General features: G+C 41.3%; 1 protein-coding gene and 1 pseudogene across 2 annotated transcripts; one reads left to right on the top strand and one right to left on the bottom strand.

The window, feature by feature from the left end:
• The first annotated feature begins 277 nt into the window (after positions 1-277).
• Positions 278-27,415, top strand: CFAP96 (cilia and flagella associated protein 96). 2 transcript variants are annotated; one of them, XM_075556818.1, is made up of 8 exons: positions 278-452; positions 6,053-6,239; positions 8,517-8,736; positions 17,068-17,205; positions 17,315-17,390; positions 18,893-19,072; positions 25,465-25,634; positions 27,177-27,415. In XM_075556818.1, the coding sequence occupies exons 2-8, from the start codon at positions 6,140-6,142 to the stop codon at positions 27,223-27,225; spliced, it is 933 nt and encodes a 310-aa protein (XP_075412933.1). In that variant the 5' UTR covers positions 278-452; positions 6,053-6,139; the 3' UTR covers positions 27,226-27,415. The 2 variants fall into 2 exon arrangements, with proteins under 2 accessions (XP_075412933.1, XP_075412932.1); XM_075556817.1 differs by having other exon boundaries at positions 279-837.
• LOC142455529 (transmembrane protein 138-like) lies at positions 1,557-1,910 on the bottom strand (annotated as a pseudogene).
• Positions 27,416-27,700: the final 285 nt, after the last annotated feature.

Raw genomic sequence — 27,700 nt, 5'->3', positions numbered from 1 at the left:
CGGGGAGAGGGGCGTGGCCTGGGAAGGCCGCCTACAACTCCCGACGTGCCCGGCTCGTACATCTTGGAGCGTTCCAAAGGCCGCTGCCTTTGCAGGACGTGGAGGGACGGGCAAGAGGAGCCTGGTTTTCGATATGTTCCATTGGTTGAGTTATTTCCGCCCCGCGGACGTTCAAGAGACCGTTTGTGTGTCTCTCGAACTTGACCCGAACGCTTGGACGCGTCCGCCTACAACGTGCTCAGCATGGATTCTCCCGTCTCCCGGGCAACGCGCTGCAACAAACGTCTGCCGCACGGGAACACTCGCCGGGGGCCTCCGAGCAGGGACGTCCGGCCGCGCGCGCCCGCGCAGAGCGCCCTTCCCCGCCGCCGCGTCGCCCTGCAGGCCGACGGAACCCCGACTGGGCCGGGACGGTCCGATCCCGCGTGTCGGATCCGGCGCCTTTCTGAGAGGTGAACTGACCCTCGTGGCCGCTAGGCGATGCTTCTTAGGTGCTCGGGACTCCGAGCCTCCGTGTCCCTCGTGAGAAAGAATCCCTTCACGAGACGTGACTTCCCACAAGAGAAATAATTTGCCTCGTGGTAACTATTGGCTTCATCGCCTCAGCCAGAAGTGTCCCGCCCTTCCTTTCCCCTTCTTACGGTTCCAAGAGACTTGGCAGGTTGCAAGGACACGGTTATGGTTCATGTAGCTTCTTCTCCGAGTCAGAATCGCCTGGAGTGTGCGTGCCCTGTGAGCCGGGACTCCGCCTTTAACCGCAACAGAAAAGTTTCCCTAGCTTCTCCTAGTGGGCTTGACGCGGTGGCGAGGTTTGCAAAGCTGCTGCTACACAAATGAGTGAGTGAGTTTGTAAATGGGGTTCAAGAGGAGTTCAGTCATGGAAAATCCAAGGCAGGGGTCAAACTTTTAAACAGGGGCCAGTTCACTGCCCCTCAGACCCGTTGGAGGGCCGGACTACAGTTTAAAAAAATACTATGAACAAATTCCTATGCACACTGCACATCTTTATTTTTTTGTTTTGGTGGGGGAAAGCCATTTATTCCCTATTTAGAAAATGTGGGTGAGGGGGAGTATCTTGGGTATCAAATCTGAGAGTTGGAGGTGTGGACAGTCAGGCCCAGGAGCCTCTCTGGGCCCATTCAGCTGCGAGTACGTGGTGCATGGAAAGCAGGCCCGCGAGGTTCTCCTGTGCCACCCACACTAAAGGACAGGCACAGAGCTCCCAGACTGGCAGAGGTTCTGAGAGGAGGATGAAGGGGTGGGGCAGGAGAGCGTGGGGCACGGGGCTGAGGTAGGCCGGAGGGACTCGAACACTTGAGTGTGCAAGAGGGGAGGCTCTTCCTTCGGGAATGCTGACCACATGGGCCCGCACGCGTCCGAGGAGGCCACCCTCCGATTGGGAGCAGCACTGAAAGGAGGAGCGCCGTCCCTGGGATCTGAAGAGCTCACCTTCCACCGTGCAGGAACTCCTGTGCAGCCAGCCCGAGGCCTGGTAGAAGCGCGGATCCCCAGACACACAGCTGTCCTCTTGTAGAAGTAACAGTACAGGACGGCCGCTAGTCTCTGAAACACAGTGTTTGCAAGCCATCGATCCAGACACAGCGGTTGGAGTTTTTCAGCGTAAGTTCATCACCCAAATGGGAAGGGGGATGCTGAGGGCGAAGTACACCTTTGTCAGGAGGAACTTGTGGAACAGGAGGCTGACTAGCCCCACCTGGAAGACGAAGGTGTTGAAGAACATGAGGCAGATGACGATGATGTTGAAGAGAACTGCAATGTCCTGTTGGATGAGGAGGACGAGCTGGATGACGGGAGCTATTCCAAGGAGCTCGGCGAAGGAACTGACAGCAGGAATTGACAGCAGCAGGCACTGCAGCGAGCACCAGACTGTAGTTACTGGTCTGGAGCATCTTCCTTCTGCTCTCTTGGGCTCCAGGGGCACTTTCCAAAGAACAGCTCCTGGCTCTAGCATCCACACAGAGGAGGCCTGCAGTCAGGCAAGAGTCTCAAAGAGCCATCCTTGGTTGTCATGGGGATGCCTTCCTGGCTTCCGGAAACCAGCCCTCGGCTTTAGCTCCCAGCTTCATGCTTTTATGTTTGCAAAGTTGCTGTCCTGGGCCACCCTGCCCCAGGACTCCAGAGCTTCCTGTCCCACTGTGGGGCAGCCGCGGCCCCGGAAGCTTCATTCCTGCCGGCTCGAACTTTTCCATTCTCAGGGGATGGGAGCTTCAGGATCAGACAGACCCTTCGCGGTGCCTCTGGTCCCTGGCATTTTGGGCTAGGAGTTAGAAATGTCTTCGGAGGAAAAGGTACAGGGAAGGTGATGGCACCTTGGAGCGCTGGCCTGAGGCGACACGAGGCTTGGACTTCATTTCCTAGGCAGCCTTACACATATATTGAAGTTAAAAAAAATCAAACGGGGCCAAAACACCCAGAGGGCTGGATAAATGTCCTTGGTGGGCTGCATGTGGCCCGTGGGCCATAGTTTGAGGATCCCTGATCCAAGACTTGAACTTCTTTCAACTCCTGAGGCTCGCTTAACTGAGGGTCCGATGCTGCGCATACACACTGAGGATACCACAGAAAAGAACCCACCTCAGTGCAGGTCTAGTCTCCGTAGAGCCATCAAGTTAAGTGGATAAAACAAATGTTAAGCAAAGCGTTGCTATATAATGAATGTAAAAACAAACAAAATCATTGAAGAGGCTTGAAAGAAGCAATCCATTATGAGAAACTAAAAACCCACTCCCATCATATCCCATCACTCTAAACAAGAGTCGGACTTCCCTAAGATTTCCAAGGGTTGGAATGTTAGAGAGGCAGCCTGCCTGTCTTTCTCCCACAGAATGTCGTGGGTTCCAACCACTGACTTTTCTGTGAGTAGTTGAGTGCTCAGCCACGGGGTTCCTGGACCCTTTGCCGTGAGGAGAAAGTGAGTGTGCTGCTGAGCCAGGTGAAGGAGAAAGGTGGTGGGGAAGGAAGAGGTGGGCGCTGTGGGGTTCTTGACTAATATGAACATGTACAGTGGACTGGCGGCTGAGAGAGCTGGACCTGAGAACTGAATGAAGATAGATGCGTAGCTGATAACGTTCCACATACTTTCACTTCACCAGGCGAGGCTCTATTGTCAGGTGCCATCAGGTTGGTTCTGACCCATAGCGACCTTATGCACAACAGAATGAAGCATCCTGCTTGGTCCTGTGCTGTCACCACCATTGTCCCTGTGCTGGAGCCCATTGTTGCAGTCCGAGTGTCAGCCCATCTCCTCGAGCGCCTTCCTCTTTTGCTGCCCCTCCACCCAACATGATGTCCTTCTCCAGGGACTGGTCTCTCCTGACTAGATGTCCAAAGTATGCAAGATGGAGTCTTGCCATCCCTGCCTCTAAGACACACTAAGGCCAGACTAGGTCCATGTCGTTCTGTCCTTTTAGCAGTCCATGATATTTTCAATATTCTTCTCCAGCACCACAATTCAATAGCTGACTCCAGTGAAAGAAAATTACCTGAAATGGTTCTTCATGCATTTGCAATTCCCAAAGAATGATTGAGTGGGACTAGAAAGTGCGAGGTGTTTTTGAGGTGGTCTCCCCTCATAGCGACCCTCCTACAACAATGAAAATGGCCTAGTTCTGCACCATCCTACATCTGTTGTTCTGGAGCCCAGTGCTGCAGTCACTGTGTCAGTGTGTCTCACGGCAAGTCTTCCTTTTACTCCCTGCTCTACTTTACCAAGCATGATATCCTCCAGGGACTGCTCCCTCTGATAGCATGTCTGAAATACACGAGACAAAGTTCCCTCGTTTTCGCTTCTAAGGGGCATTCTGGCTGTAATTCATTTGGTCCTTTGGCAGTCCATGGTACGTTCAGCATTTCACCAGCACCATAGGGTGGGTGAAACACTATTAGAGGAGATTGGTCAGGTTTTCCACTCTATTGAGTATAGTAGTGAGCATCTCAGAAGCAGGAAGGAGTCCCATGACCCTTAAGAGAGCAGATCCATCACGGAATTTGTGTGCTAGCCCTACCTGAAGTGTCACAGGCAGCCGAGGCACCAGAGGCTCAGGCACCGAGACCACGAGACACCGGGGGTGGGGGGGGCATGCTGAGAGAGGCAGAGCGTCAGGCAGGAAGGCTTCCTGGCTTATTGAAGCAGAGGCCAAGGCACCACATGACTGAGGGGTCAGGGACAGAGAGACACGTCTGCTAGCATGACTGAGAAGAGACACTTCAGACAAAAGAACTGCATCCTTAACATTTTGTAACCTTTAGCTCCCATGGTAACTCCCATAGTGAATATTATTTGTGAGTTCTCTATGGCCATTACAACACATTGTTGAGCCCAGCAGAGTAGTATTGTGGGATGGATGCTTGCTGTTAGAATAGGGTGAAGAAAGAGGACGGGGTGCGGGGCTGTGTGCGGGGAGGAGGGGAGGGGGTGGTAATGTTTGACCTCTGTCTTGTGGCAATCACCTTGGGCTGATGTGGAGTTGGAGTCTCCTTTGTGTAGCCAGAGGAGGTCAGACTTGGCTCCTCTGCCATTTCTTCATGGACCTTGTGAATCTGAGAGTTTTAGCCTCCACGAACACAAAGTTCTTGTTGAATGAGGGGGGGTAGAGTTTTTGAAGTATGGCATAACTTGAAGTGCTCCCCTGGCATTGAGTCCATTCAGACTCACAGGGATCCTATGTAGTGTTTCCTGTGTCACCTTTTGGGAGAAAAATGAGATTTTCTACTCCCCTAAAGCTTTATAATCTTAGAACCCACAGGGGCAGTTTTATGGCAATTGTATGGCAATACCTGTATTGCCTCATGTGCATGTGAACGTTGGACATTAAATAGGGAAGAAGCATCGTGCATTGGAGTTGTGATGCTGGGGAGTATGGGAAGCTGAAAGCGCTCAGACCGATCTAGAGTGGAAGAAGTCCAGCCTGAGCGCCCCTGAGCGGCGAGGCTAGCAGAGGCTTCATCTTACTTATTGTGCACACACTGTTAGGAGAGACAAGACCCTGGAGAAGCACGTCATGCTTGGGAAAGCAGAGAGGCAGCGAAAGAGATGGATTGACACAGTGACTGCAACCATGGGCTCAAATGTGCGCACAATTGTGAGGATGTCTCAGGACTGGCCAGCGTTTCATCCTTTATAAAATGAGACAGCTTTGTGTTATTGTGATACTTTACCTTTGAAGTAGTTCATTTCAAAAAAATCAGATTTTTCCCCCTGCCTTTTAACAAATACTCTTAATTCATTGTGCATTTGCTTATTTTGTGTTTTTTTTTCTGGTTTGCTATTCTTGTGTCTAAACAATTTTTCTCTCCCTCCATCCCCTTACGAACTAGTTTTGCACCTTTCTTGTATTCAATTAAGTTCAGAAAAAGACTTCACTGTATGACAGTACCTGCATTGTGTTGTGTATCCTGAAAAGCTAAATTTGAATGAAATGCTTTCCACTCTGAGGGACGATGTTGTATTCATATTTCAACTGGAAAAAAATCCATGGCTTAAGGAATCTTGATTTTGAACTGTAACTTGACCTTCTCAAAAGAAACATGTTTGTGTAATAGATATAGCAACAATTTTAGCTGTAATTTTATCATTTCAGAAAATGAATGACGTCACAGAAATAGGTGTGATTTGGGGGCCCTTTAGAGGAATATTTAAAGGATGAGTCGTGGTGGTGAATATGAATCCTGTTTGAAATCCTCCACAGCCTCACTCAATACAATCTTCCCCCTTGTAGTTTGGGACCATGGATTAATTTTTTTTAAATCCCAAACTCACCAGTTCTGACTCGTGACGGCCCCAGAGGACACAGAGTTGAATCCCTGTGGGTTTCCTAGGCTATAAACCCTTCCAGAGCAGAAAGCATCATCCCGCTCCCATCCAGTGGTGGTGGGTTTGACCTGCTTAGCTCTGGGTTAGCAGCCCGACACACAACCAGCGAGGCCACCAGGGCTCCTAGTGTCTAATAGTGAACATGAAAAGCACTCAGACTGAAACTAATTTTGAATAAAATTTGCTGATCACTTTGATCTGAAACTTTTTCCACCCCAGTGTTTCTCAGTGTGCAATAAGATTTTGCCACAAAAGTAGCAGCTTCTGAAGTTCCTGAGCCAGAAGACACCACCTCCAGAAGCAGTCATGCCTGGAGAAGCAGGGAAATCTGATATGGAGAGGATTGGTCTCTTCAGTGAGATGGAATATATTACAGTTGGCGATAAATATGTGTCACCATTCAATCGTAAGTATATTTCATTTCCTGTACAGCTTAATGTATGGATCTTTTTAAAAAAGCATTTTATTGAGGAATGTATGGATCTTTTCTGTATAAACATTTGGATTTAATATTCAAGTTACATGATATTATTTTAATGATATTTTAAAGCATTCATTGTAAGTTATGATTTTTCATAGGTGAGACTTTAGAGAAAATGTAATTTGGTAAGCACAGGGAACATGTTGTTGAGCTATTCATTGGCATTGCCCTCCTATGTAATTTTACTTCGTTCCAAAGAAAAAAGGTAATTTTCTCCCAGATGAATTTGTTTTTCTCTTCTTTCTTCGAGGGGAGTAGGCAGACAGATTTTTCATTTGCATTCAATAAAGCCTTCCATGATCACATTACTAGAAAATGAAATGTTAAATAAACAGCAGAGGGATTTTTAGAAAAGTTATAAATAATAAAATGAGTTGAAATATATCAGTATCTTAAACCTTTCAGAATTTTGGCTGTTCAATGAGTACAATATAACGACGACAAAAAGAGACTACACCGGTTTGGAGACATCGCCAAGATACACTATTAAAGTTCAGAAGTACACAATCGTCTACATAGGGTAGGCTAACATGAAAAAAGAAGAAAGAATCTATTCATATGAAAGTGTTTGCTTCAACAGGCGTAAGCATTCTTTGGGAAAGCAAAAGCAATGTCAGTGGTCCCTTGTAGAAAGAGGGACTGGGTGTTGAGTGTGATGGGGACTTTATTGCAAACAGTATTGAAGTCAGGACCAAGTGAACACATTGCCACTTCAGAAATGTAAGTTAAAAAAATCAGTGATAGAAATTTATGTGTAAACAACTAGTTGAATCAAGGATGGCTGTATTTCAAAGAAGTTTTTCACATCACTGAAGAGCATCTCCAACTGAGATCACCTAGAATCAAATTATAAAAGACGTTTTAAATGTTTATCAAAACAGCCTTAAGGTCCTGGGCTACTCGTGTTTAACTATATGAATGTACCACCTTTGACTTAATTGTTCTTCTATTGGTGAACATTTGGGTTGTTCGGGCTGTGACGAAGGAAGTGCTAGTGGACAGAGGCACCCATTTATCTTGAGCACATGTTGTGCTCCTTCAGCTGGAGTATGAACACCCTTCCCTTCAACACAAGCACATACCTGATGACAGAGCATGCTGTGCTTCCCAGCCTATGGATGAGCAAACATTTGCACTAGATGACTTAGAATATCTTCCAGCCCTCAAATTATTCTGTCACCAGGAACTTAGTATTCATGTTAAAATATTTTAATGAAAATCTCTTTGGTCTTTTGCCAATATAATATAATGCAGAACTTTCTTTTGTTGTTGTTTGATTGTATTCATGTGGTCTTTTATTTATTTATTTATAATCATTTTATTGGGAGTTCTGACAGTTGTTTTTCTAATCATTTTATTGGGGGCGCTCATACAACTCTTATTACAATCCATACGTACATCAAGTGTATAAAGCACATTTGTACATTCATTACCCTCATCATTCTCAACACATTTGCTCTCCACTTAAGCCCCTGGCATTAGCTCCTCATTTCCCCCCCTCCCTGCTCCTGCCTCTCTCATGAACCCTTGATAATTTATAAATTATTATTTTGTCATATCTTGCACTGTCTGACATCTTCCTTCACCCACTTCTCTGTTGTCCATCCTCCAGGGAGGAGGTTATATATAGATCCCTGTAATATGTTCCCCCTTTCTACCCTACCCTCCCTCCACTCTCCTGGTATCGCCACTCTCACCACTGGTCCTGAAGGGATCATCTGTCCTGGATTCCCTGTGTTTCCAGTTCCTATCTGTATAGTGTACATTCTCTGGTCTAGCCAGATTTCTAAGATAGAATTGGGATCATGATAGTGGGGGGAGGAAGCATGTAGGAACTAGAGGAACGTTGTATGTTTCATCATTGCTACACTGCACCCTGACTGGCTCGTCTCCTCCCCGTGACCCTTCCGTAAGGGGATGTCAACCAACACCTCTATTTTTATGAATTAATATATTTACATATATACACACCTGTGTTTATACCTCTATCCATAGCTTTGCCTCCTAGATCTTCCCTCTGTTTCCTTCTACCTTATTTCTGTACTACCATCACACTCACCCTTCTTCAATGCAGAACTTCCCATGAACATTTTCAGACGGTTTTTATTGCTTAAACCTCAGCATTGGCCCAATTTACACTTTGAAACCCCGAAGTTATTTTTCACGTCCTTGAAATGATGATATTCCTTATTATTTTCAAAGGACCATTTAATGAGGCTGCCAGCAAAAATAAACAGATGCTGCCTGGAGGATCCAAAGAAATGTCCGATCTCCAGCAGGGGTATTTCGACCCCCACTTTGTAAGGGTTTTTGAAGGTGAAGGCTATGTGAATATGAATCAAGTGAGGCGACGGCGTATGATGGAAGAAGCCAAAAAGAACATAGGTAAAGCCTTTCTCCCTACGAACGGAACTAAAATGCAGTAAGTGTTATGGGGAAATTTTCCTTAAACAGACTCCCCCACACTTTTCTCTTCTCTACCCTAAATTAAATGTTTTTTTCTTTTTTAAATAAGGCTTGCTAATGGAAGTTTCTTTTTCAAGTATGATTGTTAGACTGGTTTGTTTTAAATGGATATAGTTGTATTGGATGATTTAGATAATTTTGGTTAAGTAGATCTTCATGATCACATTAAATTTTGAATGATCTCTTCTATCCTAGATAAATCAGTAACAACTAGCTCATAATGAAAAGAAGCTATTCAAAACCTTGAAAAAGTCAGCTTGGGGGGAAAAAATTCCTTCAGTAACATGTCTGTGCTCTGAACTGTTTTTCTTCACTTATTTCAAATTTTAAAAAATCATGGGTAGAAAATATGAAATTAAGTGTTAATCCCCCCTTTAAAAATATAATTAATTTATCAAAGATACAGAATTTCAAGGACACTTCTCCTGGAAGATGGCATTGTGAGCAGCTCTGAACTGCTGTCTCCTCACAGAAACAACAAAAAAACAAAGTAAAAACAACCCCCTGCTCCCCCCCCCAAAAAAAAAAACTAGATGAACAGAACTTTGATCATTAGTCAAAGGCTTAGAGCAGTGTTTCCCAAAGTGGGCGATACTGCCCCCTAGAAGTGCTGGCATCCACAGCTAGTTGGCTGCAAAAGCAGATGCCTACACTTTATGCTGGATTCTGGACTACAGTACAAAAGTTTTTCATTGTGGGGTGAGTGCTGAGTAATTTTTCTTTCCTCTGAAAATGGGCGGTTGGCCAAATGAGTTTGGGAATTTATGGTTAAAGCCTCTAAATTAGTTCTGAGTCAAGTAAAGGACAACATCTCCATGGCAGGGCAGCTTGCTTTGGTTTCTACTTGCTTGCATTCCACTGCCTCCCTGGATCCTCATCTTCTTTTTCTCCATGGTAAGGCAGTGGCTACTTGTACTCCCAGAGAGACATGCAGCCTGGTCTCTGGCTTGGAGGGAGAAGAAGCTTTACTCACAGATTAGCATGTGTTTATTCTAACCTGTTTTGAGGCTGCTGAAGCAAGTAATTAACTCATATTAACCTGCCTCAGAGTTCACACAAGGCAGACGACAGTGAGTAATGTCTGAAGACTCTGAGCACCTATATCTACCTGGACTAGGGATAGGGAAGAAAAACGAAGAGGAGAGTTCCTTTGACATTTAGAACTTTCAGTGCTGCCGTATATCTGAGGAAATTAAGACAGTCTTATCCAGGATTCAGTACACGCTCAGAAAATAGCCAAGGAGAAACTACACTTTGACCTATGCTCAGTTCTGCCTAAGTGCGAAAAGAGGGCTCAGCACCCAGCCCCATCCTGCATTCAATACTAATGCACACGAGCAAAGGAACTTACACGTCCACGTATATCTAGGAAGACAGTCTTTGTAACAGATTTCTCAACACTTAAAAACAAAACAAATGGGCAAACTCTGGCGTAGAGGAAGAATTGGATTTTCAGAGTTACCTTTATTATAATGTCCAAATGGTCCAGTTTCAAAAGAACAAAAATTGCAAGGCATAAAAAGGGAAGAAAAAGGCTACCCCTTTCGAAACAAAATAAAGAGACAGAACTATTCATGTTAAGGCCCAGATAATGTATTGATTAGACTTCAAGACAGCAGTATAATAAATGCTTAACGAATACAAGAAAAGGATAAAGAACCAAATTAAAAATTTCGAAAATATGCATAAATAAAATGAGAATATCAATATAGAAAGAGATTACAAAAAGGAACCAAATTTACACCCTGGAGCTGAAAATCCTAACTGTCTCTTCAAGCAGCATGTGACTGAATATATGTTCATGGCCCCATAAGATTTTTAAATTTTTTTCTTTGAAGTAAGAATTACTCTCTTTTTAATAGTTTTCTAATGACTTTAGAGACTCCAAACCCAGACGCTTGCAGTACTGAACCACAGCTTAACTATAGATAGGCAGGTAAGGCAGAGGATATGACTCTGGACATGGACTCTGTGACTTTGGTGGTGTGTTAGTCTGAGTTGACTAGAGAAACATATCCATGGACACTCATGTGTATAAGAAAGAGCTTTATATAAAGAGTAATTATATGTTAAGAAAACATCCCAGCCCAGTCCAGGTCAAGTCTAATATTAGCCCTTATGCCCGATACCAGTCTATAAATTCCTCTTTAGACTCACACAACACATGCAATGATGCTGAATGCAGGAAGATCACAGGGCAGTGGGTGGAAAGTCTTGTGGATCCTGTGGTAGTGGAAGCATCTCAGTGCTGGTGTGGGTCTCCACGTTGTTCCTTCAGCTTCAGCACTCTGGCTCCATCAGCATAGATAGCTTCATGTGGCTTGTAACAGAAATGTCTCACAGGAAGACAAGCAGAGGGAGAGTGTGCCTGGCCTCCAGTGAGCTATTTATCTCTCTTGTGCCTCAAAATGAGGTCATCAAGCTGTGACCTGATTGACAGACTAGACTCCACCCCTTCCTCAAGTTGACAGTAGATTATATAACTACCACAGGTGGGCAGGTGGGCATTGGTGTCCTGGGCCAGGGGACCCTGACTGCTCTAATTGTTCCAACAGGTGTAGAAGTGGGTGGGGACTGGTGTGCTCCACTCCCCCTCTTACTCTGTTCTCTCCACTGCTACTCTCTTGGCCATTGCCACTGCTGTCACCCATTCCTTCATCCTCCACCAGTAGCTCCAGGAGCAGCTGCTAAAGTGGTGATGAGGACAACTGAAGGGGCTGCCATAAGATTTTAATATGGTGTTTATGCAACATCCAAATCATATAGCATTCTCTTTCACAGATGTGAAGTGGCACATATCTGTAACTGAATAAATAATTCACAAGAGGGGTTCAACAGCAGATTTTAATGGGAAGTTTTCAACAACTTTTTTTTCAAATATTATTTCCTCCTTGTTCTCTCTTCTTTTCTGGGGATCCTGTAGTGCATATGGTGGCCCACTTGATAGTGACCCCCAAAGTCACTTAGACTTTATTCACTTCATTCTCTTTCTTTCCTTCCTGTTCCTGAGATTCAGTTTTTCTTACATGATTGTTATGATTCCGATCGTATCTTCTGCCCACCAAAATCTGCAGTTGAAGACTAGATCTAAGAATCCAAGAAACTCAGAACATTTTAAGTAGGATAAACCCAAAGCCATATTGAGGCATGCTGTAATTAAACTCTTAAAAAAGACCAGAGATAGTAAATTCTGTCAGCATTACCAACAAGGAGGGATTCCCGAGCATCAATTACTCCTGAGAAACCATGGTGACCAGAAGGCATAGGTTGGCATATTTAAAATAACTGAAAGAAAAGAACTTTTAACCAAGAATTCTGTATCTACCAAAACTGTCTTTCAAAAGCGATAGTGAAATTAAAGCATTTCAGGTAAACAAAAGCTGAACGAAGTGGTTAGCCGTAGACTGGTGTTACAAGACTTGTTAAAGGTAAGCCTTCAGATAGACGTGAAAGGATACCAGTAGTCAGCAACTCAAAACCACAGGCAGAAAATGCTCGGTAGTTGTATGGGCCAATACAAAGGCCAGTTTTATAAGGTTTTGGGTTTGTAATTCTACTTGTTATATCCGAAACGATTTAAAAGAAACCACACAAACATAATTAGATTTTGTTACTTGACAATGTATTAAGATGTAATTTGTGGTGACAACAACTTGAGGGCTAGTGAATTTTGTCATGTTACTGAACTTAATGTGGTGCAGATTTAAAGTAGGTTATTATAAATGTGGGATGGTAAGTGGCAACCCTATAGTAATCACAAAGGCAATAGATAAAACATGCACAGCAATCAAAACGTTTCACTGCAGCGAATCAGTTAAGCACAAAACAAGCCCATTGTGAAGGACGTGAGGAATGAAAACCATGCGTCACAGTTCAGAAATGAACTCTCCCCTGGCTCTGTGGCCAAGCTAACAAGAGGTCTCTGGCCCAGGGCGGGTGGGAGACTTTCCTGTCATGGGCCATTCGGATATTTATAATGTCATTCACGGTCATACAAATTTATCAACTTCAAACTTGGCCTGCTCTATTTGGTCACATGTTTAATTAACTCCCCCTAATGTGATGGCTGGAACAACCAGTGAGGCGTGTGATGTTAGCTGGTAGTGACAATTTCTTGGGCCTTCTATCGCCCTTGGACCAAACGTTCCCCATAAGAGTCGGGCAGTATGCACAACCTAGAATAATCAACCATTTGAGATCAAAAGAGTAGCATTTACCCAAGGACAGAGTTAGAAGAGGTAGGGAAAGAGGAGATGTGGGAAAAGGAAACAGGGTGTAAGTGGGAGCAGTGATATTGTTGGGGCTCAAATCAAGGACATGAAGTAAAATGCATAGCCCACATTGTAACCAGAGCTCCTCACAAGGTTTTACTGAGAGCAGGTACTCTCCGATGTTTGGTTTTTTTTCTCCTTAGGATTTTAACTTTTTCACACATCAGAAAGATGTGTATTATTTTTATTTCTTAGACTTCTCCATTATTTCCCTAAAAATAAACTCAGAGGAGTTTATCACTGAGAATCCTCTGATACATTTGTTTACAATATGCTTTTTTCCATTTGTTGACCAAGAAATTAGTAACACTTTCGTCATTTTCAAAGCTCACAGATATGTGGGAGAACTTACAACTTGTTGAGCTACAGAAATTATTTCCAAAAGGAGGCTGTAATGGTATAAAAGAAAAGCCCCCACAGCTGCACTTATTTACCAATAAGTTTCAGGCATTTAATCAGTTCTCAAGGGCAGTATGAGTGTTGCTGTCGTTGTGAGGCTCCATCAAGTCCGTCCCTCCGCACAGCACGGATGCACAATAGGAGGAAACACTGCTGGCCCTGTGCCATCGCTGTCATTGAATTATGTTGGAATTTGCCAAGTCCCATGCTTGCTTTACCACACTTTAAAGGAGTCTTGTGCAGCAGATTCACTCATGCATGTGTCATTTGGTTTCTTGACTTCTGATTCTGTGAGCATTGAAGGTGGATCTAAGCAAAATGAAATCGCTGACAACTTGCATGTTTGCTCTTTATCATGGTGTCTATTGGTTCAGTTGTGAGAATTTTGCTTTTCTTTCCATTTAGTTACAAGTCATGCTGTAGGCTGCAGTCTTTGCTCTTTATCAGCAAGTGCAGCAAGTCCTTTCTAATGTTTATATTAAATTATCTTCTCATTAAATGACATGTACACATAATCATCTTTTCCTCTCCAATATCATCGCTGTATTTTCTTACTGTATTTTTAGGATTTTACAACATGTTCATAAATATCCAGGAACGCAAATGAATATTCTCTCAGTTGAGCCAGGGCCAGGAAAAATTTTGAAATTTTTGACTCAAACATATAAAAGAGATCAAGTTTTTAATATAATACTTAGTTGGTATTTTGGCCATTTCCTGATTATTTAAGATAATGAACTTCAATGATAATGTAGAAATTAGAGATTGTGACTCATGAACTAACCGTTGTTATTTTTAATGTGAAAATTTAAAAGAAAACATTTGTTTAAATAAAATGCTGAATGGCAAACAGTTTAGTAATTACATACATACTATGAAAACTAATTTTTTTCATTAAAATTAGACAAAAAATAACATTTGGTTACTTTTCAGTAAAGTAATAGTGAGTATACATAACAAGTAAGAAGAACTTTTACAACAAAATTCCATGAGATCCACTTTGACATCAGTAGTAGAAATAATACTTTTTAATAGATATTTTGAAAGTGTAGTTTCTAGTGAATGGATAGTCAGAAAATTATCTATTTATTAGCTAACCTGTCATGAAATGCCTAGAAATTCTTCCCCAAACACAGAAGGGCCTATTATGGTTACAGTTCACTGAATTGTTGGAACCAATTATAACTTCCTCAGAACCATAACATTTTATTCATTTGCAACATATGAAATAAGCATAAAAAATGAAAACCTATTAATCTGCAGATTTCTGACTTCACAAACTAGGGAAGTAGAAATTAGATTAAAAACAGTCTTCAGTGTGGGAATTGCGCCCGATCTGATCCCGCCACACCGAGGCAAAACACTAAGGGGGTGCAACAGAACAGTACAGGAACAGAGCAGAGAGGTCTCCGGGAAATGCTGAAGGTAGACTTTGGGGCCAGGGCATGGTGCCCCAACAGACTAGACTAAAAACACTCCTAAAGGCCAACAAACCATCCTTGAACTAACTACAAGCTTTTCTTTCTTGTTGTGTTTTTTTTGTCATTGGTATGTTGTTGTTTTGTTGTATATGTTGCTTGGTTTTGCTCTGTCTTGTTTTTGTGCATGTTATTATCTCAGCAGGGCTGTCTAAATAAGATAGGCTGGATGAACAATCTGGAAGATAAAACAATGAGACCAACAGTTCCCGGGGACATGGGAGAGGGGGAGGTGGGGGAAAGGCAGTGGTGTTAACAAACTCAGAAAACAACAAGTGATCTAAACTCGGGGTGGTCAGGTGGGTGTAGGAGGCCTGGTGGAATGTGATCAAGGGTAATGTAACCAAGAGGAATTACTGAAACCCAAATGAAGACTGAACATGATAGTAGGACAAGAGGAAAGTCACAGGAAATAGAGGAAAGAGCTAGGAGGCAAAGGGCATTTATAGAGGTTGAAATAAAGGCATGTGCATATGCAAATATATTTATATATGAGGATGGGGAAATAGATCTATGTGCATATATTTATAGGTGCAGTATTAGGTAGCAGATGGATATTGGGCCTTCATTCAAGTACTCCCTCAATGCAAGAATACTTTCTTCTATTAAATTGGCATTCTATGATGCTCACCTTCCCAACACAATCGCTGAAGACAAAGTGGGTGAATAAGTAAATGTGGTGAAGAAAGCTGATGGTGCCGGCTATCAAAAGATATAATATCTAGGGTCTTAAAAGCTTGAAGGTAAACAAGCAGCCATCTAGCTCAGAAACAACAAAGCCTACATGGGAGAAGCACAGCAGCCTGTGTGATCACGAGGTGCTGAAGTGATCAGTTATCAAAGAACAAAAATATAATTGTGTGCTCACCTCCCTGATAAGATCGCTGAAGACAAATGGGTGCATAATCAAATGTGGCGAAAAAAGCTGATGGTGCCCGACTATAAAAAGATACAGTGTCTGGGGTCTTAAAGGCTTGAAGGTATAAAAGCAGCCATCTAGCTCAGAAGCAAAAAAGCCCACATGGAAGAAGCACATCAGCTTGTGCCATCACCAGGTGTTGAAGGGATCAGGTATTAGGCATCATCAGAACAAAAAATCATAGTGAATGAGGTGGGGAGTGCGGATTGGAGGCCCAAAGCCCATTTGTAGGCCACTGGATGTCCCCTACAGAAGGGTCTCAGGGAGGAGCCAGTCAGGGTACGATATAGCAACGATGAAATATACAACTTTCCTCTAGTTCCTAAATGTTTCTTCCTCCTCCACTATCATGATCCCAATTCTACCTTGAAAGTCTGGCTAGACCAGAGGATGTACACTGGTACAGATAGGAACTGGAAACACAGGGAATCCAGGGCGGATGATCTCTTCAGGACCAGTAGTGACTGGTGATACTGGGAGGGTGGAGGGAAGGTGGGTTGGAAACGGGGAACCAATTACAAGGATCTACATGTGACCTCCTCCCTGGAGGATGGACAACAGAAGAGTGGGTGAGGGGAGATGTCAGACAGGGAAAGATATGACAAAATAATAATTTATAAATTATCTAGAGTTCTTGAGGGAGGGGGTCGTGGGAAGGGAGGGGGGAAATGAGGAGCTGATGCCAGGGGCTTAGGTGGAGAGCAAATGTTTTGAGAATGATGAGGGCAATGAATGTACACATGTGCTTTACACATTGATGTATGTATGGATTGTGAGAAGAGTTGTATGAGCCCCTAATAAAATGGTTAAAAAAAAGCATTAAAGAAAGCCTGATGGCAATTATGATAACTTCAACCTCTATAATGGAATAGAGGCCTCTCATTAAGTGTCACAATTCGACAGTCAGCAAACAATGACACTCCCGGAGAGGTTTCACAGCTTGCATTAGCTCAACTGGCCAGTAGATGTCAGAAGTTGACATCGAACTTCTTATTACCCCACGTAGGCTTTTGAGAATGATAGCTGACTTATACATGTGGGCATCAGGCACTCCTGAAGGGAAAAAAACCTCTAGATTCGAACCTTTCAAATAAATGTGACAAGATACGTCTAATTTTTTTAAGAAGTCTTTTGTCTTTACCAAAGTCAGACCAGTTTATTTCATTGCATATATTCTCCCCTTTTTGGGTAATTATTAAAAACAACAAATTATGTTTTAGGTGTGGATTCGGAAGTTACTATGGAACAATAGGTGGCCCAGTTCAGTTCTTCAGTGCACAGTTAAAACCCAGAGAAAAGTATCTTGCCCCTAGAAAGAATTTATACACAAACCCAGGAAAGAAAGGAACTGGATATGGGTAAGATGTTTTCAGACATTTATTTTGTTTGCTTTGAATTTTAAAAATATATAATAATGCTCAAAGTTGCAAAATCCTGAAGTCACTTTTATGGAATTTTCTTCCTCAGGTATACAAGTCTTACCATCGGCAAACAGCCTTCCCACTCTGCTGATTTCTATGAGGAATCAAAAGTAGTTTACAAGGTAAAAGAATCTATTTTGAAAACTTCTACCTTTCCTTTATTTGACTCATAGAATTCCCTCATATTATAATTATATTTTGCTTTGTTCCATCTATGTGTCACATTTGGGCAATAGCCAGCCGCTGTAACGAGCTGTGAGAAGATTGACTTTTTTGATTTTAGATTTCCACCTCTTGATGTAGATTACTCAGCCTTTCCTGGGAGGGACTTTTAACTTCTTCTAAATAGAGTTCATCACATCTAGTTGGCTGTTTATCCTCAGCTTGATCCTGACTCACAGACTCCCTGTAGGACTCAGTAGAACTGTCTGATAAGGTTTCCTAGGCTGTAACCTTTATGGGAGTAGATGGTCAAGTCCTCTCTCCTGGGATGGGTTTCAACTGCTAGTCTGTCAGTTAGCTGTGTCACTAGGATTCCTTCTTGACCCTTAAACAACAAAACAAAAACAAATTCCTGACACTGAATTGACTCCGACACATGACGACCCTAGAGGTCAGAGCAGAAATGCTCCTTAGGTTCTGAGGCTGTAAATCTTTACCAGAGCTAAAAGCCTCAGCCTTCTCCCGTCAAGCCAGCCCCTGGTGGGTTTGGGATACTGACCTTGCAGTTAGCAGCGGGAAACTCAAGCCAGGATTTCACCTCGCCAAGGCAGCTAGTCAGACTGTAATTTAGAAGGTATAATATAAAGATTAAGTACTCCTTATTATCAGAAGTGAAAACAGACACTTATTGAGGACCCAGAAGCCTTTTGGCACAGTGGACCAAAAGCCACTTCCGGGAGACAAACACAGGCTTCCGTAAAGGTGAACGGCTTTGGAAAACCTGTGGGGAGAATGGAGCCTCTCTGAAGGGGAACAGTCCCACAGCACTGAGGTGGGGGTGAGTTACCATCATCCTAACAGTTGAAGAAAATGGGATTCTGAGAGCGTAATTTTCTCATCTCATTCGCAGACATTGAGTTGATTCTGACTCATAGCGACGCTGTAGGTAGTACAAGATAGAACTGCCTCTTTGGGTTTCGGAGATTGTACATCTTCATGAGATGCACACCCTCATCTTTTTCCTGTGGAGCAGCTGGTGGGTTCCACAGCTGAATGGGTGAACCCCTATCCTCCAGGATTCCTGAAATTTCCTACGATCCATGAGAAGTTCTAAATACCAGGGAGGAACCAGGAGTTGAACTAGAAGCAAATCTTTTTCTACCATATCCTGTTGCCCAGATCCACGGATAGATTTTTTTGAGTGATAAATAAATCTCTATACTTGAAATAAATGTGTATGTGTCCTAAATGAATCATAGTTGTGCTCAGTTAGGATGAGTAGGAATATATTTTCTATCATGTAAACAGAACTGTTTAACAAAGGAATTTTAAAAACTGAATCCAGTAGTATATATTAAAGAATTGATATGCTTGTGTTAAAATTTTAAAGATTTGGTCTAGAACACTTTCCTTCTAACTTGAGTAATGTGTGCTATATAATTTCAAACTCTTTAATTTACAGAAAGAGAATGAAGACCACCGTCACTTACTTAAAGGGCCGCCTTTCAAGTTAAATTCTTACCCAAGGGAATATTTTGATGCAAATCCTTATTTTATTGATAAACCTTTGCCACCAATTAAAAAGGCAGAGAAGCCAGTTGCACTTACAACTCCCTTTAAGCCCAGTTCTCCTGCAAAAAAGGTAAGTTAAGATTTTTAAAATAAAAAAAAAAGATTTTAGAATATTTTTTAAAAAACAAGGAATGTACTTGCTGTAACATTATCTTATCATCCAGGTAAATAATAAAACTTTGTGTGAATACCTAGACATGACCCTGTTTGTGGAAAATAACATTGCCACAAAGAATGATGAGTTTAAAGATGATAATGAAGCACATCCAATGGAATTTACACTCAATTTTTAAGTGTCTGTCCAAATCGCAGGCCCTGGTTTTGTTTTTCACAAAATGTCAGACACCTTTTGCTTTTTAAAATGATATACAAATGATGACTCTTTCTCTTCTGAGAGGTTTACACGTGCTCATAACAATAGAAGTGCTTCTGACTATTTATAAACTTAGTTTAAATTTTAACCCCACCCATGACTTGCCTGTTCATTTCCCTGTGGATTGGAAAGCAAAGCTTATCTTTTTCTCTACCTGTAAGATCTTTCTGTATATTAGGTAGAGAGATAACTGCCATTGAATTGACACTGACCCATAGAGACCTTATGTACACCAATGAAATGTTCAATCCTGTACCATCCTCACCGTCAGTGGTTACTTGAGCCCATTGCTGCGGCCACAATGCCACTCCACCTCACTGCGGCCTCATTGGTCCTCTCCTTCTGCAAAATACCATGTCCTCCTCGCGATTGATCCCTCCTGATGACATGTCCAAAGAAGGCAATTCAGATCATTTTCAGTTGTGATTCATAAGTTTTTCATTGGCAAGTTTTTACAAGTATACCCTTAGGTCTGCTAGTGTGTTTGCTTCTGCATGCTCCACTGAAATCTGCCCACCGTGGGGGGTTCTGCTGGGGCTGTGTGTGCTGAGAATATTTTCTGTAGTCTGTTGAATCTTTGATTTGGGTTTCAGCATTTTTGCTACTCAGTTGTTGGCCATTTTTAGCAGTCCTTTTTGTGGCGTTTCATGTCACTTTCAGACAGACTTTCCTTGTCAACAGTATTATAAAAGACGTGCACTGTTCATTTCACTTATTAGTTTTGTAATTTTGCATTTAAATCTTCATCAAAATATGTATTTTGAGGTAAAGAATGTGAGAAAGATGCAGCTTAATGTTTAACTGTAAGGTGGTCAAGAAGCGCCAGAGACCAAATCAGTCGAATTTGAACAAACCGGCTTTATTGGGGAGAAAAACCCAGCTTGGGCGAAGTCCCATGGTCCATAGTGTCCGGCCGAGGGAGTCGCGCCCCAGGCTACAAGTGTGGTGCTTATATGGCCAGGGAACATGTGGCTGGGCTGTCTTGAGTTCATATAAGGTAGTCAGGGATTGGAAGATACAGGTGTGTCTGGGTTTCGAAAATGTAAGGTGTCTTTCTGGCTCCGGATGTATTTGTGCTGGATGTGGGCACTGAGCCAAATAGGTCGTGCCGGGTGCAGAGTGGTGGGTCGAGAATAAAGCGGGCCATTAGCCAGCTCTGGTCAGCTCCACAAGTGTGTGTGGCAGATTCAAGGTCACTTGCTGCTGGTTGTTTGAGCCAGCTCTGGTCAGGTCTGCACGGGTGGGGGAAATTCAAGGTCACTTGCTGCTAGAAGCCAAGCGGCCTGGTATTGATCAGGCCATACGTTAACCTTTTTTCAAAAATCTAATTTTTGGAACACGAGGAAATTTTTGGGGAGAATGGAGATATTCCATATTTTATTTGTGCTAGTTTCAAGAGTGTTATACATCTGTTACAGCTTATAGATTTATAAACTTACTTGAATGTGGTTTGTTGTATATGAATTAGACGCCAATAAAACTTTTTTGAAAAATTAGTAGTTTCTAATTCTAATATTACTCATGGAAAAATTGATTTTTACACTGTTTTTAAAATACCACTTTGATTAGATAAAACCCAGCTATTTAGGGTATAGTTCTGAATTATATTTGATGGATGCATTTATTTCTATCAGTATCCAATTAGTTTAATTACTATTGCATTCTAATATGGTGGTCTTATCTCCTCTTTTTACTTTGATTTTAAGTTATATTACCTATTCTATAATATTAATTTTCCAGAAGTTTACATTTATTTTACACAGTTCAAAAAATCCTTCAGCATTTTGCAATAAAACAAAATATTTAGACTTTTGGATGATTAACATTTTTAATTTGAATCTCCTGATCTAGGAATTAAGCAAGTTATAAAAATCATCTTTCACCTTTCTTATTGTTTTATATTTTACTTTGTAGAGGTTTATATATTTTGTTTATCCCTGATTATTTTAAGATTTTGGTGAATATTTTTCCCCCTTCTACTTTCCCCTCAGAATATTTTTCTTTATAGAAGCATTTGTGTTTTTAAAAAAATAACCAGCCACTCTATGAAGCTTACAAATATGCCCTAACAGCTAGTCTACTGATTTTCTTTATGTCTTCAGGCATATGACATTATCTGTAACTAGATTTGCACCCTATTTCCAACATTTCTTTCTCTGATGCCATGCTTGCTTAGGGAGCACTTCCTGAATACCTCTCAGCTGGAGTGACAAGAGTCGCCATCTTGGTTTTAATGAGTCAGCATTTCTTCTTTTTCGTCCTTTGGCTTTGGCCTTAGTATTAAGTAAGTGGATATCCTGGAATGAGCACTGATTGGCAATGTTGTCTGAATCTCTCAATGGCATATATAATATTTCATTAAAATATTTAATTAAATATTTTTGTAATAATTATTTTAAGGATGACTGCTATCATACTTTTTTGGTATTCCTTGCCTTATTTTGGCATAAGTAAATGTTGGTATCTTAAAATAATTGAAATATTTTCCTTCTTTCTCTGTGTTCTGTAACAGTTCAAGTTACATGAGAATTGTCTAGTCCAAGAAAGCTCCTGTTAGGAACTTAACTCTAACTTAGGGGTAGCGATTGTTAATTTTTCAATTTGGGGCATTGTGTCCTTTTAGGTTTTTATCTTCTTGAATAAAATTTCATCATTTGTATTTTCTTAAAAAGTTATTCATTTCACTTAGGTTTTCAAGTTTATTAATAGAGGTTTATAAAAATGCTATTTTGTTTATTTGTATATTTATTTGGATGGGTATCCTCCAACCTTGTTTGCTGAAAGTGAGGAGGACTTAAAGCAGTTGTTGATGAAGATCAAGGATCGTAGCCTTCGGTGTGGATTACAACCCCAACTAAAATCCTCACAACTGGACCAAATGGAGGATAAGATTGTGTGTCAAAGATTTCATCTTGCTCAGGATCCACAATCCATGCTCATATAAACAGCAGTCAGGAGCTCAGAAGACATGTTCTGTCGGGCAAACCTGCTGCACACACCTCTTTAGCATATTGAAAAGCAAGGACGCTATTTTGAAGATTAAGGTGTGCCCGACCCCAGCCATGGTGTTTGCAATTTCAAGTGGACACTGAATAAGAAAAACCAAGGAGAATCAATGCATTTACATTACGGTTCAGGTGAAGATATTGACAGTTCCATGAACTGCCAAAAGAGCAACCAAACCTGTCTTGGAAGAAGCACAACTAGAGTGCTCTTTCGAGGCTAGGATGGCCAGCCTGCATCTCCGGTACTTTGGGCTTGTTGTCAGGAGAGACAAGTCCCTAGAGAAAGAAGTCATGTTTGGTCAAGAAGAGAGGCAGCAAAAAAGAGGAAGGCTAGACAAGATGGCCTGATACAGGGGCTGCCACAGTGGGCTTACCCTAACAATTGTGGGGGTGGGGCAGGACTGGCCAGTGTTTCCTTCGGCTGTGCACAGGGTCGCTGAGTCAGAACCAGCGGGATGGCACCTAACAACAACAATGGGTTTCCCCACTATTTTGCCACTCTTAATTATTTTTTTGCCACTCTTAATTCTAATGTATATTTGTATATTTCTTAATACACCACTTGCCATGTATTGACCACATATAGTTTCCTATTTTTAATTAATACTTTTGATTTTAGTTCTTAATTTTGCTTTTCTTAGATTTTCTTTTTATGTGATGTTCTTCAGAATACACCATGTGCCCCAATCCAGAAAACTTGTAATATAGCCATATATTTCATATTAATTAAATCTTTAAGTTAAAGATTTAATTTTAATTAAAACTTGGGCACAGCAAGAGTAAAGCTGCCTAATGAAATGTAATATGATTCTATAGGAATGTCTTGGTGACTTTATGTGATATCCTAATTCTAATGTAGCTTATATGAGGGGATTTTCCCTCCCCTCCATGGCATTTTTCTTTCAGAGCTATGTATTTAAATATTTTTTGCAAAACATTCTTATCACCTTCAAAGTACTCTATATTACACTTAATACATTTGCCAAATCTGCATTTCCATTCTTGAAAACATTTTTCAAACACATCTGTTTGGATGGCTGACACCATTTCCCTAATTTTTTTTTTACCTCTTGTACATCATCAAATTTCATGTCCCTCTTTATTTGTGGAAACAAAAAGTCGCCGCATGGACTGAGGTCAGGTGATAAGATGCGTGGGGTAAGAGAGGCATGCTGGTTTGCCCAACACTGGTGCACGGTGATGTCTGTATGAGCAGGTGCATTGTTGTGGTAGCAAAACGAGTACACTGTCAGTGAAGGTTTTTCCCCATTTTTTGGGGGGTGGGTACCTCTTGTAGTAGCTAACAGTTTTGTCTGCCACAAATCAGGCCTTTTTTTGTCACACACTGTTACACAATCTTTGAAGACCCTCTAAATCGAGATCTTGATTCACAGTCTCACCTGGTGGAATGAACTCCACATGAATATCCCCCTCACATCAGAAACACAAAGGAGCATGGTCTAGGTCTTTGATTTCACTTGGGGAACTTTTTTTGAGCGAGGGAATGATGGCGCCTTCCATTGGCTTGATTCATGTTTGCTTTCAGGCTCATAAGAATAGCACCATGTCTCCTCACCAGTAATGACCTTGGGGGAAAAGGTCTGGGTCACTTAGGAGCTGTTCTTTCAAAGCTTGGCATGTTTCCAGTTGATACTCCTTTTCCTGGTCAGTCAGAACCTGGGGCACAAGTTTCATAGATGACCCTTCTCATTCCTAAATCTTCAGTTACAATTCGCTGAACTGAGTGAGCTCCAAGATAGTCCACATAACTTCCCCATCTCTTCAGTGTCTGTAGTCAGTCTTCAAGCACAAGTGCATGGATTTTGTTGACATTGTTGTACATTCAAAAAGTTGATAAACGCCCAGGATGAGGTTTGTCATCAATTGACATGTCCCTTTTTTGAAATGAGAAAATCACTAATACACTTGAGTTTTCCTATAGTGCTGCCCTGGTAAGCTGTGTTCAACATCACAACAGTTTTTGTAGCATTTTTCCCAAGCAGGAAACAAAATTTCACAGTCGCATACTGTTCTCTTATATTGGCCATCATAAAAAACGAGGTTTGAGAGAAACTGCTTTTTAGGAAAAAAATTCACTGTGACCAGAGATAACCTTCCCAGGTGATGCCACTGGGTGTACTAACTCAGAGCAAGTTGCTTGATGCTCTCTGGACAGGAAAAATGCATCCTACAAAAGCCCTGTCCAGTGAAGGTTTTTTTTTCCATTTGAGGGTGGGGTACCGCCTTGTTGTAGCTAACAATTTTGTCAAATCAGTTAAAATTGTCAAAGTAAATATTTTGTCTTTTTTATGTTTAAGTTGTAAAATATGAGTATAAAGTAGATTATATTTTCCTGTCATTTCCCACCCCCCTTCCCCCCCCAGTGTCTTCCCCATCATTGACTGACATCTAGTAAACTCGTGTTCCCCCCGGCCTCCCTGTCTGGCAAACCTTACTTACCCTTGGTCTCTTTTCCCATCCTCTGGTTCTGAGCCCTAACTCCTTTTCCTACCCAAGTAAATCTGACACTGCATTTCATTCCTTTAGTAATGAGCCTACCTCTACCCTGTTGATACCCTGACCTGATAAATTGTCACTAAAGTAGTAATATTCAAACATACTTTGGAATATTACCTTTCTCTGTAAAGGAGCCCTGATGGCATAGTGGTTACACATTGGGCTGTGGTCCTCAAGGTCAACAGTTCTAAACTACCATCTGCTCTATGAGACACAGACAGAGCTTTTACTACTGTAAAGAGTTACAGTCTCAGAAACTCACTAGGGTAGTTAGTTCTACACTGTCCTCAAGGGGCACTATGAGTTGTTGGCCTTGACTGGCCTTGGCAGTGAGTGAGTGAGTGCTTGCATGTTTGTGTTTTGGAGCTTTCGAAGTCACACGGAGTGGTAGGGAGATCCTTTGCTGGTGTTTGAATTTAGTAGTACAGATAAGTTTCTCCAAATGTAAAACCAAGTCCATAAGAAACAAAAAGCAGATTAACTTTTTCATAATGTAACTTTGTAGAAAGGTGAGTTGGTTTTTTTGTTTTACAAAATCACATTAAATTCTCTCATCTTTACTTGTAGGATGGTGGAATGAAGGCAGGAACATTTGACCCTTACCCATCACATTCGACTGACTCTTATGGGGCTAAATTGCTAAAACAAAGTCCTGTTAAAAGCGATAAGATTTTTCACCCTCCAGGGGGAGCAAAGAGCAGACCAGCGATAAGCATAATGACTCTAAATGTCAAAAGGTAGGAATCTCTTACGTCAGACCCATTAACCAGGACGAATCACTTTCACACATTAGATTTATTTTTAGAAAATCTTTATTTTATACATACTTTAAAAAAAGAACAGATATGGAAATGTTAAAAGTTATTTTTTGTCCATCATCTGAAATTCTCAATTGAGAAAGTGTAATTTACCTATACTAAGCTACTCTTTCCATAATTTTCAAACCAAACTTATAATACATTATTGTGAGTCATTTGAAATTATTTGAAATACATTTAGTAGGGCATGTTACCATTTCTGTTTCCCAAGAGGAGATTTAGCCCATGTTAAAATGATGACATTTCGGGACCCCCAGATGTTCACCCCTTGTGAGGAATCTTAATAACTGTTGAGCTCCTCTGTATCCTTAACTTTGGAATAACTGTAGATGCGAATAGGAAATATACATGTTAATTAAAAATGCAGTTACTAACACTTTATAAATGCTTTGAGAAAAAGTATATATTATTAAAATTTCTTGAAACCCTGATAAACCCAGTTTTAAGGCATTTTTAGAAATATATGTATACATATATTATTTAAATGCTTTAAAATTTTGATTTTTTCAAGGTTTTGAGAGTTTCCAGAGGAATGTCTTAGAAATTTAGAATTTGAATTAGAGAAAGACGAGCTGTCATTCTTTTTCAGAAGGGCAAGATCATAAACAGTGAAGTTGAACAATTCATTTGATTGCCTTTCTATTTCTTGAATTTTTATATTGTCAGTTAAGCTCACTTTTTATAACTTTGACAAAACAACACACTGAATTAGGTGAAAGGTACCATAGTTAAATTCTTTTCTTTTTGCTAAAACAGCAGTGCATTTTTATCCTTGCAGTGATTATCATACCACCTTTTTCTCGCTGTTAATTGCTGTTGGGTCTTTTCCATCTGGAGAATAGAACTGAGAAATTATTTCAGTGCCCTACTGAGTATGTTTGAATCAGGGATAAAAGAAGATTAACTTTCAAATAATCACAAATTTATCTTCTGTCTAATAATTTTGAGTTTATTGAAATATCTTGATTTTACCACAAATATTATTTTAAGTGAAGTAGTAGCTTCTTCTATCTGGATTTTAGAACTAGTAAACCTCTGGAGGGTAATACTTAAAACTCAGTCCGTGGGGATTTCTTTTTTAAATTACACTTTCTAATGATATCTCACCTCTAATTACAAGTGGTTTTAATGGTAATTTAATGAGATTTTGTTTGACACAAAAAGTTTAAAAATAATGTATCAGCAAATTACCTGTGTTTATAAAATTTAATGTTTTTTTGCTAGAGACAATAACTAGATTAAGGGTTCTTGGGGGTACAGCAGGGCATGTGGGTGTGCATGGGAGGTGGGGGTAATGGGGAGCTAATGTCAAGGAGCATAAGAAGGAAGAAAATGTTTTGAAACTGATTGTGGTAGCGATTGGACAACAAAGCTTGATATGACTGAATGGCATGCTGTCTGGATTACGTCCTAATAAAATGGTTTGGCAAAAATTAATATGTACTTAATTTTGAATTTTAGGGCACTAAATATGAAGAACTACAAGACTGCTTCCATACAGTCCTATTAAGAGCTGCAGGACAAATCGCTTTCTCCATCCTGCCTACCAGTAATTCATTATCAAGTGCTAATTACTACCAAAAAAAAAAAAGAGATTTGGACCAAGTAGCTCAAACATTTAAAACCAATTTAAGCCTGCAACTCCAAACTCTTCCTTGTGTTAGTACTACTACTTGATAAATAAACAGTATTTGACAATAATTTAACATATCAATAGTGATCTATGTTTCTCTGGACACCATGGCTCAGACTCAACTCCGTAGTAACGTGCTAATTCCAACTCACAGCAAGGGGAGGGAATAAATGCCTCTTTGAGTTTTCAAAGCTGTCAATCTTTGTGGGAGGAGAAAGTCTCATCTTTACTCCACCGAGCAGCTGGGGGTTCAAGCTGCTGGTTGTGTCATTTGCAGCCTAGCACGTGGCCCACTGCACCACAGGGCTCTCCTGTAACAGAGTGTCGTAGTGATTTACAGTATTGTCATCTA

Source organism: Tenrec ecaudatus, chromosome 8 (assembly GCF_050624435.1).
Source record: "Tenrec ecaudatus isolate mTenEca1 chromosome 8, mTenEca1.hap1, whole genome shotgun sequence".
Lineage (NCBI taxonomy): Eukaryota > Metazoa > Chordata > Mammalia > Afrosoricida > Tenrecidae > Tenrec > Tenrec ecaudatus.
Note: the sequence above shows the minus strand (reverse complement) of the source record. Positions and strands in the feature narration are given on the sequence as shown.

What these genes read in the sequence shown, in the direction of transcription:
- CFAP96 (XM_075556818.1), top strand. Translation starts at nt 6,140, where the DNA reads ATGCCTGGAGAAGCAGGGAAATCTGATATGGAGAGGATTGGTCTCTTC. An exon ending in ATATGTGTCACCATTCAATC is followed by an intron (nt 6,240 to 8,516) that starts GTAAGTATATTT and finishes TTATTTTCAAAG; the next exon opens with GACCATTTAATGAGGCTGCC. An exon ending in ATGACTCTAAATGTCAAAAG is followed by an intron (nt 25,635 to 27,176) that starts GTAGGAATCTCT and finishes TTTGAATTTTAG; the next exon opens with GGCACTAAATATGAAGAACT.